Source organism: Salarias fasciatus, chromosome 20, assembly GCF_902148845.1.
Source record: "Salarias fasciatus chromosome 20, fSalaFa1.1, whole genome shotgun sequence".
Lineage (NCBI taxonomy): Eukaryota > Metazoa > Chordata > Actinopteri > Blenniiformes > Blenniidae > Salarias > Salarias fasciatus.
In genome coordinates, this window is record NC_043764.1 from 26,446,043 (window position 1) to 26,462,722 (window position 16,680).

General features: G+C 51.5%; 1 protein-coding gene across 2 annotated transcripts in view; it reads left to right on the top strand.

Moving 5' to 3' along the window:
* Nucleotides 1–16,680, top strand: part of samd11 (sterile alpha motif domain containing 11) — a 70,054-nt gene that overhangs the window by 47,824 nt on the left and 5,550 nt on the right. For both annotated transcript variants that reach the window (XM_030118384.1, XM_030118383.1), the window contains 5 exons: nucleotides 936–1,028; nucleotides 4,755–4,913; nucleotides 10,799–10,955; nucleotides 16,192–16,307; nucleotides 16,423–16,501. In XM_030118384.1, the coding sequence (XP_029974244.1) occupies nucleotides 936–1,028; nucleotides 4,755–4,913; nucleotides 10,799–10,955; nucleotides 16,192–16,307; nucleotides 16,423–16,501 (604 nt within the window). The remainder of the gene's footprint in view (nucleotides 1–935; nucleotides 1,029–4,754; nucleotides 4,914–10,798; nucleotides 10,956–16,191; nucleotides 16,308–16,422; nucleotides 16,502–16,680) is intronic.

A 16,680-nucleotide genomic window follows, 5' to 3' on the forward strand; every position in this document is an offset into this window, starting at 1 on the left:
CGTTTTGACTGTTGCCATGCGGACGGGAAATACTAAGTTGGAGAAAAAAGATCATTTTGGCTCATGTGGACAGGACTTAACTCTGGCGGTCCAGAGGTCTCTTGTGATTAGGTTTCTGGTGTTGTACCAAATATCTTTCTCCTCCTCTTATTATATTTTGGCAGAACATAATTTACAGTCTGCCTTACTTTTGTCATTCTCATGAATATGAAACGGTCTCCATGAACGGTCATCACTCATGCTCGCTTGCGTACCTGCAGGCGTCGTTACCGACGCTTGACGTCATGTAATGCTCACGGGGTCGTATCGGGGAGCTTTTACGAGTCTCCGACCCGGTACTGGTATCACTATCGGTGCATCCCTACTCCAAGCACACCTGGACGAGGAGGAAACAGATGGAGAAATGAGACATGAGTGTTTATGAGGGGAGGACGGCACAAGACGGGTCCACAAAGACTAAAAATAAAGAGGAGATAGAGACATAATGGGGGATGAGAGGAGTTCCTCCAGCAGCTGAGAGGCTCTCCGAACATCTGGAAAAAGGAGAAGGAGGAGCGGTGATAACACTTGAGGACAGAGTGCTGGAAGGAGACAGCGGTGAAGACAGTGGGAGACGTCCCCCCTCCTCCTCAGCCTCAAAGACACAAACACACACGTGAATAATCTGGGCAGATCTGTCATCTCCGGCAGTGTGGGCCCTTCTCATCCGTCAGAACAGGCACATCTCCAGATGCCCGTGGCTCGCTTTGCTCGTTGTTTCTCTCTGTTTTTTTTTTTCCCCCCACCTATCACTTTTTTTCCTCTTTGGCTTTGTTTCTCTCACATTTTCTGAAGCAGCTGCCATGTAGACACGTCCGCGGAGAGCAGAGCAGCAGTTCCAGGCCTTCTCTTTGGTGTCTTGCCTGACTTCTTCTTCCCTCTCTGTGTGTGTACAGATGACCTTCTAGGCAAGAGGAGAAGCTTCTCTCCCAACAGCAGCAGCGAGTGTCCCTCCGACAGCAAGAAGTCACGCAGCGTTTCCCCCAAAGGTAAGACTGCCCGGCGCATCTGCGCGTTTGATCGCAGGGAGGACAGAACCAAGCACTTTTTAAGTTCGCGAGCAGAGAAGAAGGACAAATGAGGCCGCGCTGTTTCTGGTTTGCCGGCCAAATTATGCATTTTCCAACGACGTGCGCGGGAGTCTGTGCAGCCTCACGCAGAGAGCGGCGTTATGGGTAACTGCAGGTTGCAGACTCCCGCCGAGCAGCCGATGCACACGGCCCAAATCTCTGCAACACACACTTCCTATGGGGGAAGGAAAACAGCTTGAAACAGAAAGGAAGCGCAGAGGAGCGACAGAAACACATCAGAGACAGTTTCAGTGGATCACATCCTGCAGGAGATACTTTCATTCCAGCTCTCACCCTCAGCGGTACACACAAACATCGGGGATTTTTATGCTCCTCCATCATAGATATGAGTTTAGGATCTGTTTTCATTCGACGTGGTGCCTCCGTTTTCTTTACCTCTTGACTTTTTCCGAGGAAGTTTGATCACATGACTCTGGAGTCACAAATAACATGAAGTAAGATGTGGACACCTCACAGCGACGTCCAGTTCCGTCATTTTTATACACTCAATCGTTCAATCAGTAGCCAAACGAGACCAAAATAAAACCATCCGTGCTGAATATCACACAACTGTTTTCAAGTTTAAAGTTTTACGTTTACACGACAACGTTTTGAAAACAATGGAAAACAGGAAAACGGCAGAGTTACGATTTTTATGTTGGGCCACTAGGGGGAGCCGCTGTTGGTTTTTGTAGTAAAACCACACACAAATGCAGAGAACAGTACGCGATAAACATTAACAATGATGAGTACACCGACATTCATATGAACGGATGACCAATTAGGGTTATTGTTACGGTAAATTAACTCTGAAACTACCATTTTCTGTACGCACACACACACACACACACACACACACACACACACACACACACACACACAAACATATATATATATATATATATATATATATATATACATATATTTGTATGTGTGAGAGCCTATGATGCTGTGATCATTCCAGCTTTCCTCTTGCTGTGTGAATAAAATTAGAAGTGTATAGATGACAGACCTTGACCAGACACACCTTGGAAGACAGTGCTCCTCTGTAAGAGCTGCATTCCGGTCGCTGTCCTCTATTATTCATATCTCCCTGGTGTGGTGTGAAACCGGGCGCCCGGCGTGGAGCCGGCACCGCCGGCGAGTCTGTCCCTCTGGACTCCTGAGGAAAACTTCCTGACTGATGCATTATACAGCAGGAAAACCAAGGGCAGCTCACCACACGTCAAAGCCCCAGCTCTGCACACACACACACACACACACACACACACACACACACACACACACACTGTTAATTGGACGAATAAAGCCTGAAACGTTGAGATTGTGAGTTGTCGTGTAAGCTGGGCTTTATTTGGGTGGAGCTGTCTTGTGACCTCTGCCCACTCTGTGACCTTTAACCCGGAGCAGCCCTGCCTGGAGCCTCTTCCTCTTTCTGTGTGTATAGAAGCACTCATTCGTAGCCATTACCGTCTCACTCCTGAAAGATGCATGGGTTTGTTATTGGTGGAGAGAGAAGCGTGTGTGTGTGTGTGTGTGTGTGTGTGTGTGTGTGTGTGTGTGTGTGTGTGTGTGTGTGTGTGTGTGTGTGTGTGTGTGTGTTTGTGTACTCTGGCTCGGCTTCCTTTTAAGGCAAACGGGGCTTGTGTGTCTTGATTTTGGCGTTGTGTTTTCTCTGAGTGTGTGTGATCGGGTTTCCAGCTTTTTAAATCAAACAGACCTCATCGATGTGTCACACATATTCTTTTCTAGCTGTACATCCACACAAGAAAGTCAGAAAAAGAAAACCGTGCGTGTGAGTGTGTGTGTGTGTGTATACAGCCCGCTGTCCACAGAAGTGCATTTAAGCCTTTTCAAAACAGTGCTGATCCCCCGTCTTAACCTTGAGCTCTGTCCACACCCAAAGCCTGACTCGGCACCTGCATGTGTGTGTGTGTGTGTGTGTGTGTGTGTGTGTGCGCGCTCGCCGGAGCGGGTCACATCTTCTTTGCCTCCGCGTCTGGCGACACACACGATCCTTTAATGACTAATGCAGGTGGAGAAGCGGAGGAAGCGAGAGAGGCTGAGAGGGGTTGGCGCTTGGATGGAGCCAGAGAGATTGGATGCCGCTGTGTAAATGATGTCTGTTTTTCTTTCGGTTGCAAAGTCGGCACCCCCTGCTGTGTTTAGAGAGCAGGAAAACTTTAGACAGGCACAGACTGGTTGCACACACACACACAGACACACACACACACACACACACGCAGACGCGAGGACCTGTGGTGGATTAGCTGGAGCTTGGCTGTGGAGACAGAGATGCTTGTGCGTTGGCTTCCTCCCTCCCCACCTCCTCCACCCCACCTCCGCTCCCCAGCGCCACTCCTGCTCGCCTGCCCGGGGCCAGACTCAGGTTTCAATAAGGAGGAGGAGGAGGAGGAGGGTGGTAAAAATAACCCCTGCTTTCCTCCGCTTCACCCCTCCTCCTCCTCCTCTTCATCCTCTGTCTCCCTCCTCTGACTCCCGGCCCGCCTCCCCGTCTCCCCCGCCACCTTTACCTTAGATCATGTTACTATTGACAGAGAGGGGGAGGAGGGAGGTCAGCGAGAGAGATTAAGTATGGCGACTGACAGCCGGATAGATATCGCACACTGCATCGTCTTCAGAGGGCGACTGCGCACACACACACACACACACACACACACACACACACACACACACACACACACACACACACACACAGAGGCTGTGTTTTTCAGTTTTTTTTTCCACTTATGAGCTGTTTTTTGTTGTTGTTGTTTTTCTTATTTAACACCCTCCATTATAAACAGTCCAAATAAAACACTGGAAAACATCTCCACTCGTGACCTTGCGCCGTTTGCGCGGATGCTGCTGAGCTTTGTGTCGGATAGCTGGTGAGTTCAGGAGGGGGTCAGGCTCACAGCATTAACAATGCATGGCTGTATGTGTAGATGCTTCCAGTCCATCAGTCAACCGGCCGATGTTCCAAGAAAAGGGAAATGTCAGAAAGAGTGATAATCATGAAAAAACAACAACAACAACAGCACAAGTTCTACCTGAGGAATCATCATGGAGGAAACCGACCTCTGAACGGGCCCTCAGAGTCACTGCGATACTGGACTGGATTCTATTTGTGTCTCTTTGGTTCATAGACTGCTGTGGAAGGTTTTAATGTTTTGCCAATTAATATCTTCAGATGCCTGTCTGACTATTCAGCAAACTGCAAATTTGATTAGAAGCTTCATGTAAGAGTCCATCTAAAAAGTATATCATGGCTGGGATGAGTGTTATTAGCAGAGGGAAATGGGGGACGAACAGACGGTGGTGGGCTCTGCTCTGCGGCGAGGAGGAGGTGGAGCTGACGGGTTTGATGGTTTGGAGGGAAAAGCTGGATCAGCGTCCTTCAGAAAGCCACAAACACAGCCATCCCTCAGGGAACGCAGAGTGGTCCAAATAATCTACTTTGTTGTCCGGCGGACGTCCATTAACCACCAGTATCCACGATGCAGACTTTTAGCTTCCTAAGTATATGCTAAAAATATTGCAGCGACACTGAGGTAATAGGAAGTTCTTAGAGGTATTAAATATTCATTGCTGGCGGAGCTTGACGATGACAGTTACTGATAAATGTCACCCTGGTCCCTTCAGAAAACTCCCAGAGCCCGGAGGTGGAGGCGGGCGGCAGCCACATGAGCCCCGAGGAGCATTACCGCCGCATGATGTCCGCGCTCAGCGAGCCGGGGTCCTACGAGGAGCAGCAGCAGCGCCTCTACCAGCTGGCCAGCAGCATGGGGCTGCAAGGACACGGTCAGTACCGCCACCCGACCACGCAGTCCCACTCACCTGGGCACTCTCACTTGGTTGAAGTTCTACAATTTTGTTGCTACCATTCCAGCAGAGCACCGTTGTCACGTAAACCAAAGCACAAAACGGTCCAGAGCTTCGTGTCCTCTCTGGTATTTCCACCCGCAACTTAAAAACTGCAGTTTTTTTTTTCATTCTAACTTTCCCAGCTGAAGAGAAATCTACACACACTCTTCCTCAAGTAACCTCAGAGTTATCTTGAAGTAACTCGAGATTCACTTCAAACTTGAAGCAGCTTCCTTTGCAGACGTTCTTCCTTCGGCGTCGCTGAGGCGCCGCGCTGCTTTGTAACCCTGAGGTGCGGCGCGGCGCCGCTCAAGGTGTGCCCCCGCCGCTGCCTGTGTAGAAACGCCAGCCGTGGAGGGAGCTGACACTCCCATTTGCGGCGTTTTGGCCCGGCCGGCGTCGGCGCGTCACTCAGGGTGATTCCTGACCACCCGGACACTTGGCTGTTAACTGCACCCACAAACCGTCTCATGCGTCAACGCTGTGATTGATCCGGGAGCCGTGATTGGCCGCCTGCCAGCCCTCTGAATCTCCCGACGCCCGGGAAAACCAGCTGTGTGTCGCTCGCTCGCTCTTTTTCGGCACACAGAGAAAATGAGAAAAGTTGCCTGGTCGGGGTTTTATAAGTTGCCTGCTCGCTGTTCCTGCCATTAAATGTTAACCTTTTTCTCACATTTTTCTAAAGAATCCCACATTAAGTCCCGCCGATCTTTATGAGCTCTTTCACAGTAGCATAAATCCAATCGATGCTCAGGCTGAATTGTAGTTTGAGCTTCTTTTATTTTTATTTGATTAGTAATGATTTTTAATTGCTGGCTGCAAATCTAGAGGGCGAAGCCTATAAATGCATTTAATTGCCTTTTACTTGTGTCTTGAAGGCGTTAGAGGCAAAACGCTGGTGCATTGTGGGAGTTTTATGGCCGGGGGCTCAGTCTGATCACTGGCTGCCGCTCTCAGAAGATCCGTTGGTGTTTCTTCACGTCCACCTTTCCGATGGTTTGATTGTTTCGGTGCTGTCCTTCATTCGGCACACGAGCAGAAGGAGGATGCGGCGGTAGAGACGGATAACGGTCAAAGAGGGGAGAGGACAGAGATGAGGGGGTCTGTGAGATCCTGTGGGTGGTCTGAGGTTCTGTTTCAAGTGAAAATGCAAACTTTTGTTACTTTTTGGGTGTCCGTTTACACAAGAACGGCGGTCGGAGTCACCAAAAACTTTTTGAAAACGGCTCACCGAATGGAATTTTTTCGTGATGCTCTGACTCCGTTTATGTGGAAACGGGGGAAGAGTTTTCTGAAAAGTTGCTGGTACGCATGTGCACCACAGCCACGGTGAAAAGTTAAGCGTCTATGCTCATCTCAGATATATGCGTGGTTTCTAAAACAAACAACAGCGCCAAAACACCGCTGTGTAAACGCAAAGCTTTCCTGAAACGCAAGTGAGAAAATGATGCTTTTTGACTTGGACCGTGGTGTAAGCCGGGCCTCAGAGCCGCCGCCGGGGTTTCCTCCCTGACGCCTGCCAGCCTCCCTCCTCGATCAGCTAGCTGGTTCCAAGTTTATTTACAGGACGGGGGTTCAGCAGCACCATATCCTCCTTTCCTCCAATTAACAGGTGGAGCTCGTTAAGAAACTGACACTCAGACGCCCTCAGTCTCCGGCGGGACGGAGGGACGGCTCCTCTGTCTCCTGAGAGGCTGAAGCACTTCAGCGAGAGCCCCTTGACATTGACCTGGTCTCTGATGGGGCCCCTGTGACCCCCGCCCCCCCCCTCCCCTCCCCTCATAGGGCCCCTCAACTCTTCTATACATCTCCCTCTCAATCTCGCTTTTATTCCCCTTCCCGGCTTCCTCCTCCTTTTCCTTACCGCCAACTCTCCCTTTAGCCTTGGTCCCCGCAGAGCATCCTTTCATGTGTTTGAAGTGCAGGGCACAGAAAATGAAAGTGTGTGTGTGTGTGCGCGTGAAAGAGGTGGGGGTGAAGAGGAACTCTGCGTTCAGGCGTGCGTGCGTGTGTGTGTGTGTGTGTGTGAGTGAATGTGTAGGTGCAAGGTGTTGTTTAAGAGGCTCTCTCCGGACCTGACGGGCAAAAGAAGAGTTGGGGAAAAGGAGCAGGGGGCTGGGGTGGAGGTGGAGGGTGTGGAAATGGCCAGGAGGGCTTTCCCTCCCTCGTCTTATGATGAAAGGAGTAGTGAGGGAAAGAAAAGAAAATGAGAGGTGGGGGTAGAAATCCAGATGAAAGTGAGAGGAGGGGTAGGATGGAGGGCTTGCTCTTCGGTTTTGTCTCCTGTAGTTCAGTATGCATTCAAACACAGAGCTGTACACAGCTCCTATTTAACACACACACAAAAAAAAGAAAAAACTCAAGCACATGATTGGCTGAAGGACAAAGACGTTCAGTGTGGCGGATTCGCCGTATATTCCCCGCTAAGTAAGCTGGCGATAGCGGCTAACTGCTCCTTCCTGAAAAGATGCTTAATTTTCTGGTGTGTTTCGGCGGACGGACGTTCGCTTTTGTGTACCTGCCAGTCCGCCAAATCCATCACGAGGCTGGCCAAGCCGTATCAGCGCGGCGCTCCCCGGCATTCTCGCGCCGAGGAAAGCCCGGCTTAACAGAGGGGATTTAGGCCCGACTCCAGGAACGATGGCGGGGAGAAAAATGGGATGGCACAAAAGACGGATCAGGGGGAAACGGGTCCGAGCGGCAAACTGGGACTTTCTAAAATAACTCATGCAAAAAGCTGTTCGCACGTGCACGAGTGTGTGCACGCGCGCGTGTGTGTGTGTGTGTGTGTGCGTGGCGTTGTTTTTGTGTCCTCAATTAGGACTCTAATTTGTAGTCAGGCAGACTCTCCCCTTGTGTTCCTGCAGCTGCAGCACGAGACAAGAGTTTTTTTGGGGGGGGGACTCTGAATCCAAATACCTCCTCCACACACACACACACACACACACACACACACACACACGGAAGGGTAGAGCCCCAGGTGACCTTGCTCCTCTCAGTTCACATGAAAGAGAATTGCAGAGGGAGGGAGAGAGCAAAACACGAAGCCGCTGTTGCAGCTTGAAGGATGGACGGGATTCAGAGCGAAGAGGGATTCAAGAAATATCAGATACACGATCAGGACAAATGAAGACACTTGCAAATATGGCTTTGTCCGGATTCAGACGACCACACGCTCAGTTTAAGGCATGGTTTACGCCACGAGGTTTCAACAGAGTCGAATTTTCAAGTGATAGCAGAAAACTTCTGATGGGTTGTGGGGGTCTGTTTCTATGACGACGGTGCTCGGAGCCACTGAAAACGCAACTTTTGGAAAACGGAGCGAGGTGGAAACCTCACCCTCTGTAATTGTGGAAACGGGTGAAAACGCAACTTTTTAAAAATGCTCCAACTCCGACTGTCATGGCCCCCAGTCCATGATCTCCTGGATTTGGTAGTTTTAGAGTCGACAGTCACCTTTCTGTGTTCTCTCCAATTATAATGTTTATAGCGTTTTGTTCTCTGCAGCATGTGTGTGTGTGGTTTCATTCTCCAGCTAGTAGCCCAACATGCTAACTACATCGTTTCTGTAGAAATGGACGAAACGTTGCCACATAAACACAAAACTTTTCTGAAAGAAAAACGTAAAACTGACCTGAGCCTGACTAAACAAGAATTAACATGTTGACTAGAAAGGAGGCGCATGCAGATTTTAATGGCAGAAGACCAGCCAAGTGGAAAACATGCGGGGGTCCTTCGGTGGTTCATTTTCCTGCATTGCTGGAGACTTTTCTAACCTCGTGAGTCATCAAGCCAGTTCTGTTCATTTTTATCTCGATCCCGTCTCAATGCCGTGCACGTTTTGTGAAATGATGTTTTCCCACTGTGCCTGTTTTCTATGTCGAGCTCTCAGGACTCACGGATTACTCTTTGAATGCCCAAAGTTAGGGTGTCTTTCATTTCCAGCTGCAGGACGTCTTTGCCCCTCCAGCATTGATTTTAACCGCTCTTTTAAAATCTGTTCCTTGAAAGTCCCCCAGACTTTATGGAAGTGTGATGCCCAAAAATTTCTGAAGTGCCCTTTAACTGAGCCAGTCATACAGAATAATTGGTGAGGTGGGATTGTGACCACAGGAAACTCATAGAGGTCAACCCGTGTGTGTGTGTGTGTGTGTGTGTGTGTGTGTGTGTGTGTGTGTGTGTGCGCGCACGCTCGTGTTCATGCACGCTCTGGGGCTTCAGTTCCCTCTGATCCTTCCCTTATCTCTCACAACCCCCACCTCACCCGCCTCGCCCACACCAACACACACACACACATACACACACACACACACACACACACACACACACACACACACAGACACACACACCCTTGTCTGCCGCCAGCCGAGTCCCCTGCGGCCTGGCGCAGCAAACAGATCGATACACCGGAGCTAGGCCGCATTAATATCTGTCGCTTCACCCCCCCCACTCCGGCGCCCGCTCAACTGCTCCGACACACACACACACACACACACACACACACACACACACACACACACACACACACACACACACAGCAAGCACCTAAATCACGCAGACACACAGAAACACACATCACACCCGTACCGGCGGCGGAAATGGCCCCTAGCTCCCGAGGGATCTGTCTAATTAAAAAAAGGGTGGTGGAGGGTTGGGGGTGGGGGGTGGGGGGTGGAGGGGAGGGATAGATTGAGGCGGAGAGCGAGGAGGAGGGAGAGAGAGAGAGAGAGGAAGAGAGAGAGAGAGAGAGCGGGATGGATTTTTCTCTCATTAGAAGCCATGTCTCCTGGTGTGGCCTGGCCTGGCTGATAATGATGAGTCTTCTTCTCCTGCGAGGAAAAGAGGGAGAGAGGAAGAGAGAGGGGGGGGGGGGGGGGGGGAAGAAAAGATGGGTGAGGGCAGGAGGTGTAGGGCAAGGGCAGCAGAGATGGAGGGAGGGGGCAGGAAGGGGTTAAAGCAAGCTGTGTGCCCGCCGTGTGAAGTTACTCATTCCTCAGGAAAACAACGCCGGACGTGATTTGCTTTAAAAAAAGTCATCATTTCTCCTGGTTCTTTGTTGGAGATCCCCCCCCTACCGCCCCCCCCGTTAATTTTCTGGTCAGCTCGGGCCTAAAGCGTGACAGATGGAGTTGAGCGCTGCGTCCTAATATCCCACTCCTCTGCCAGAGCGTCGGCTTTGTTTATCTCGGGGTGTGTGTAGAGGTACATGTGGGTATCTGAATGTGGGATTACAGCGAACACATGACCCATCATTTCCACTGCTAATGTGGAAGTGGGGCGACTTGGGACTTTAAAATGATTTATTGGGTGTTTTTATGAGCTGTCTGCATACTTACCCCCGTACATCCGTCACTGCGGGACATAAATAACTTTTAAAAGTATGTTTCGCATCTACTGTTTTCCATCCAGCTGAAATCGTAACATTTACAGCAATCAGCAACGGTAAAGCTGTGAACTAGAGACGCTGCGATGCCCCTTTCTTTAAAGCGGGATTATGAGCGCTAACCTTTATTTAACCGCGGACGTCGCTCGCGCGCTCTTGTGCACCTGCGGGCGACGCCGCTGACGCGTGACGTGACGTAAAGCTGGCCTGGTCCCGTCGGGGATGTTTTATCGAGTCCTGGTGCGGTGTCGGTCCCGGTTCTGGTTACTGGCATCGCAGCATTCCTGCTGTGAACTTCGATTGTGTTCTGACTCTCCTCAGGTTTCTCTCCAGACATGAGTTCTTGCCTGTGAAGCTTAACGTCATCTCCCCTCTGTCCTCCCCCGTTCTCCGCCTTATTAATTCTTCATGGCATCCGCTCTGTCTGCTCCCTCCTCAGATCTGCTTCGTGCTCGCCACGAGGCGCTGGCCGCCGCCGTGAGGAACCCACAGGCTCTGGAGGCTCACCTGCCGTCAGCAGGCAGCAGCTCCTCTTCATCCAGCCAGAGACGCAAGCAGGGCCTGCCACAGCACCGGGACGCACATTACACCGACAGGTAGAGAACAGGCTCGCTCCAGACCCCCGCCGCAGCCCCGCCGCCGCTCGCCATGAAAGTATTATTCATCATTAAAAACTCCCACGTGCTCGGCGCACGGCGCACAGGAGCTGAAGGAGTTAATCAGCTGCCAGTTTGCATCAGTCCGCCGCCGCTCTCCTGTTGTTTTTTTTCTTCTTCTCAGCCTCTTCAGCAGGATCCCAGCTCATATTAGGCTGGTTCAGTGTGCTGCAGTGCACCTCTGCGTGTGGATTTCCACATACATGGCTAAACTAAGGATCCAATAACCTCTTGGCTACCACTGTGGAGCTGCACGCCTGCACGGCGGCTCTTCCCCCCCCCCCCCCCCCCCCCCCCCCCCCGCGCTCCCCCTCCCTCCTCTCCCCCCACGGCTGGCCCCTGCGCCTCCCAAACAAAGCCGGGGGCAGCGGGAGTGGGCGGGTAATTGCTTGTCGATTATTTATGTGGCGCGGGGAGAGGCGGGAGATCGATAATGGGCCGGCGGTGCGGCAGCAGGGGGTGTGTGTGTGTGCTGTGTGCTGTGTGTGTGTGTGTGTGTGTGTGTGTGTGTGTGTGTGTGTGTGTGTGTGTGAGGCAGAGCGGGGCTGCTGATGGTGAGGGGGGGTAGGAGGGGAAATAAGCAGGAAGCAGAGCGGCCAGGCGCTGTGTGATGCAGCTCTGGGAGACTGTGGGGGTGTGTGTATATATATATATATATATATATATATATATATATGTATATTTATATATTTATATATACATATATATTTATATATTTGGTGTGTTGAGGCGAGGGGGAGCCGTGTGCTCGTGTGTGTTTGTTTGTTCCATTTTTCAAGCTGGCGGCCTGCGTGCGTGCTCATCTAGGCAGACTGAATTTGGGTTTGTTTGTGTGAATATGTCTGCTAATCTGTGTGTGTGTGTGTGTGTGTGTGTGTGTGTGTGTGTCTGAGAGAGGCCAGTGGTGCAGTGTGAATGTACTCAGTGAGCCGCGGCTGTTCTCCGACAGCACACACAGTAATTAGCCACACAGGACCGGGAGAGTTAACTAGGTCTCACCCTCCCCTCCTCCATCCCTCCATCCCTCCATCCCTCCATCCATCGTTCTATATCCTCCTCACTTCGTCCTCCCTGTATGTCCTCTTTAGCTTCCTCACAGCCCATGCCTTTGACTGAATTAAAAATAAGAGGAGAAGAAGGTGTAAGTCATCGTTGCAGCTTCACCTGTGTGCGTGGATCGTCTGGTGTTTCCCTGCTTAGGGAAACTCAAACTCATAATATTGGTCGTTACAGAAACGTCCCGGCGGTTAGAAGAAGGCCTCTCATCCTGCCGCCCGTTTATCCAACTTTAACAGTTGAGAAACTGCTGGCTTGGCAGGATGTTGCTCATTTTAGGCACATTAAAACCAGACATCGATGGAAATTACTGCAAACTCCGTCAGTGATTTCTTCAAACTTCTTGTTTGAAGTATCGGCTTATTTGAATACAAACAGCAACAAATAGAGTTCACTCTAACTTCCCAAGAAACAACAAACTTTTTGGAAACACTCAAACTCTGTCGTGGTGTAACTAGATGAAAATGCCACCGTTTGAAAATACTGGAGCTTTGTCTCCATGGAGATGGCGGAGAGTATACGGCCCACCGCGGCCGCGGTAAACAGTTCTGCACATGCTCAGTAGACGAACAATGAGAACGTTTGACTCCAGGGCGGCAGTTTTATTGTAAAAGTAATCCATCATCTGTCCACACAGATGTCCCCGTTAATGAATAATTCATGTTTTCAATGAATTGTTCTCTGTGTGCTTTTATTACAAAATCAAACAGCAGCACCCACTAGTGGCCCGGCGTACCAACTACATCATTTCAGTTTACCATGCTGTTCAGGTCCAAATGTGAAACTTTTCTGAAGCGAAAATGCAGAAAAGATGTGTTGTCACAAACGGAGCCTTCAAAAAAATCCCGTTCAGATGAGTCTCAATGAAACGTTTAACGATTAGATGTATGTTCAGAGAGACCTGAGCGATAATACACAGAACGGCAAAGAAAGTGAGAGCAGGAGAGGATTAAGACACAAAGTGAGAGGCAAATTAAAATCAGGATAATTGGTCTGGAAAATAAATAATATATATAAAAAAAAAAACAGCTATAAAATGAAAAGCAAGGCTGTGGAAGTGAGTTGGAGAGAGAAGCCCCCCCCCTCTGTAACTCTCTGCGTGGCTCACCTTTCCATCGACCCCTCATCATTGATTATCTGGGGCCCATTAGGGCCCATTGTTAAAAACAAATCATTAGGGCCGCTCGATGGGCTTAGAGCCTGGCGCTCCATATGTCTGGCCTTAAATGGCACTAAGCTCACCAAGCATCTGCAAGGCAAATAGAGGGATGGAGGGAAGAGGAGGAGGAGAGACAGACCAAGGGAGAGAGACATGGGGTTTAAAGGAGAGAGAGGGAGGACGGAGGAGGAAGAGAAGGACGGGATGGAGAGATGAACCAAGGGAGGGAGAGAGAGAGAGAGAGAGAGAGCTGGAGAGAGGGAGAGCGAGGGAGGGAGAGAGAAAGAAAGAGAGAGAGAGGGCGAGGGAGACGGAGAGAGAGAGAGAGCGAGCCTCATCCATTTTAATGAGCTTCCTGTGTAAATGTGTTCCTGCGGAGAAGGAGCCGAAGGCGGCCGCGCGGCGCTCCTAATCCCCCCACGCTCCAGTCATTAAGGGCAGCCCTGTCACACACACTTACACAGACGCACCTACACACACACACACACACACACACACACACACACACACACACACACACACACACACACACACACAGACGACCACACCGGGGCTGCTGTCGCCACTCTGACAGGTCGCCACACACCAGTGAATTCCCCGGGAGCCCCCCCCGGCCTCCGCTCCACCCCACCCCACCCCACCCCACCCCAGGCCTCACTGCAGGCGGGCCGGAGGGGGGGTGGGGTGGGGTGGGGTTAGCGGGGTGGATTATGAGTCCACCCTGTGAATCTGCCTACCACCCCCCCACCCCCCACCCCCCACCCCACCCCAAACGAAAAAAAAAAAAAAAAAAACTAGGTGAGTGTTTCTGTGGTTTGCCAACAAAACGCACACAGTGCGCAAGATTACGCACACACACACACACACACACACACACACACACACACACACACACACACACACACACACACAAACCCCAGAGCAAAACGACTAATGTCTGCCACTCCTCCCCTGAAAATTGCCTCCTATAAAAGAAGGAAGAGAGGCAGAGATGGAGGCAGGGAGCGGAGGGAGGAGTGTCTCTCTCTCTCTCCCTCTCTCTCCCTCTCTCTCTCCCCCTCTCCCTCTCTCTCTCCGTGATTAGGCCTAATTATGGTGGCGCAGACGCCTGGCAGCCCCAGTCATGCAGCTTTAATTGACCGTTATTCATCTGCGGGCTAACGCCAGGCGGAGAGGGAGGCGCTGCGCGGCGAGGGGAGGGATGGAGGGGGGAGGACGGAGGGATGGAGGGAGGGGTGGAGATGAGGGAGGGGTGATGGGAGCTTGGCATGCGGGAGCCGTGGCGGGGGTGGAAGGCGGGTTTCTTCCCCCCGCAGCCCGGTGGAAGTGCGCGTCGCGGGGCTAATTGCCAGCCCGGAGGGATTAGGCCAGGTGATTACACACTGGGCGGTGTAATTACATAAGCAGCGGCTCGCGGGGCCCCGGCTCGCGGGCTGCAGGGTCACGCGCCGCAGCCCTCACCCAAGATTAATTGGAGCTGCCACTGGAGTGCGAGGCACCGCCGGAGAGAGCGGTTATACGATTAGCATTAACATTTCAGCGGCGGAGGCGATCGATGAATTCACCCCCCCACACACACACACACACACACACACTCACACACACTCACATCTCCACACCCGAACTCACACACGTGCACGCGCGGCGGCGGCACCATCTCCCCTCACTGGCTCCAACCCCCCCATCTCATCTTGCAGCTCCGCTCTCTCTCTCTCTCTCTCTCTCCCTCCCTCTCTCTTCCATTTAGCGAGGCGGGAGACATGCAGGCGCTGGCTAATTTCAACACGGCTGCAAAACAATATTTGCGGCTGCTGCGTCCCACGGTGTCGGTTGTTTTCCTCACGCGGCCGCAGCAGCAGCAGCAGAGAGGTGTGATTTGCGAGAAGGCCCTGGAAACGGCTTGACAAGTTGCACTCCGGGCTGCAAGGCGCTCTGACACCTCCGGGGGTCAAGGTGGACGTGACCCCGGCCTCATCGCAGGTTTCTGTGTTCCCCCTTTAAGAGATGTGAAGCCGGCGGAGCGAGAGGAGCCCACGGGCCGGAGGGAAACAAGGCAAATGAGAAAAATATACAGAAACGGAAGTGGATGAGAGGATGAAAAAAAAAAAATCAGATTTTCAGAGGTGATAGGAAAAGAAGGGAATAAGTAAAAAAAAAAAAGATGGGTAGAGCCGAACAAGAGAGGTGAGAGGCACCTTTCCCCCTCAAGGAGGACAAAAGATGAAGCCAATAATGGAGAGGCCCTTTCAGAAGCAGAGGTTGCAGGACGCTCCATCTTTTCAACGGCTTCAATGCAGCTGAGGGAGAGCGAGAGGGGGAGAGAGGGGGAGGGAAATGGGGGAGAAGGACGTGGAAAAAAAAGGGAGAGAGGAGAGGAGGGATGAGTGTTAATTAGAAGGTCCTTCAGCCCGTGGTCCCGGTCAAGACGCAGGGGCCGCCCCAGCTGTCGGAGCATGACACACTGGCATTGTGCATTCAGCCCTCATTATGTGTGCGGGTCTCGAGCTGTGTGTGTGTGTGTGTGTGTGTGTGTGTGTGTGTGTGTGTGTGTGTGTGTGTGTGTGTGAGAGAGAGAGAGAGAGAGAGAGAGAGGCGGCAGGGGAAGGAAGGGCTGCAGTCCAAGGTACAGCGATGGCCAGCGGCGCTTGCTGCGGCGTGACAAGACTGATGAGGCACTGGGGCGACATGGGGGCCTCTGGAGCGCCACTGATAAAAATACACTGCATACATTGGTGTGGCAGGACACACACACACACACATGCACACACTCACACACACAGATAGAGCGGAGATGTGCTGAGAAGAGAGAAACTTCAGAAGCGGGCGGTGAACTATTGATGCAGGCCGCTGTGTTTTGTTTGTCGCTTCATGCTTCACTCTGTCGTCGGTTGAACTTTCTCAGCTTGAAACTCATGTTATCTTTGTGTGTGTGTGTGTGTGTGTCTGTGTGTGTTTCCACAGAGAGATGTCCCATCCTCCGCCTCTGCTGTCGCCTCCAACCGCTCCACACATCGCCTTAGGACCTCACCTGCGACCTCCGTTCCTGGGCATGCCCTCCGCGCTCTGCCAGGCTCCCGGTCAGTCTCGGACTTCTGCTCGGTTCTGAGTCATTTCTCTGATTTTACAGAGATTTAATTCTCCTTTTCAATAATCAGCTCAAAGTTTTTCCTCTGTACTTTCTGCCCGTCTCAGGTTACAGTTTCCTCCAGCCGGCTCAAGCGGAGATCTTTGCTCGTCAACAGGAGCTGCTGAGGAAGCAGAATCTGGCCAGGTGTGTGTCGCAGTGTGTGATGCTGATATAGAAGCTTTTCATGTCGTTTTTGGGCCCCGTTTTCAAGAAAGTTAAATTTTAGTTGCATTCTGGGTGTCCCTTGACGTGACAGCGGTGCTCAGAGTCACTGAAAAGGCAACTTTTAGAAGAGGCTCGGGCTCCGTCTCCCGTGGACGGTG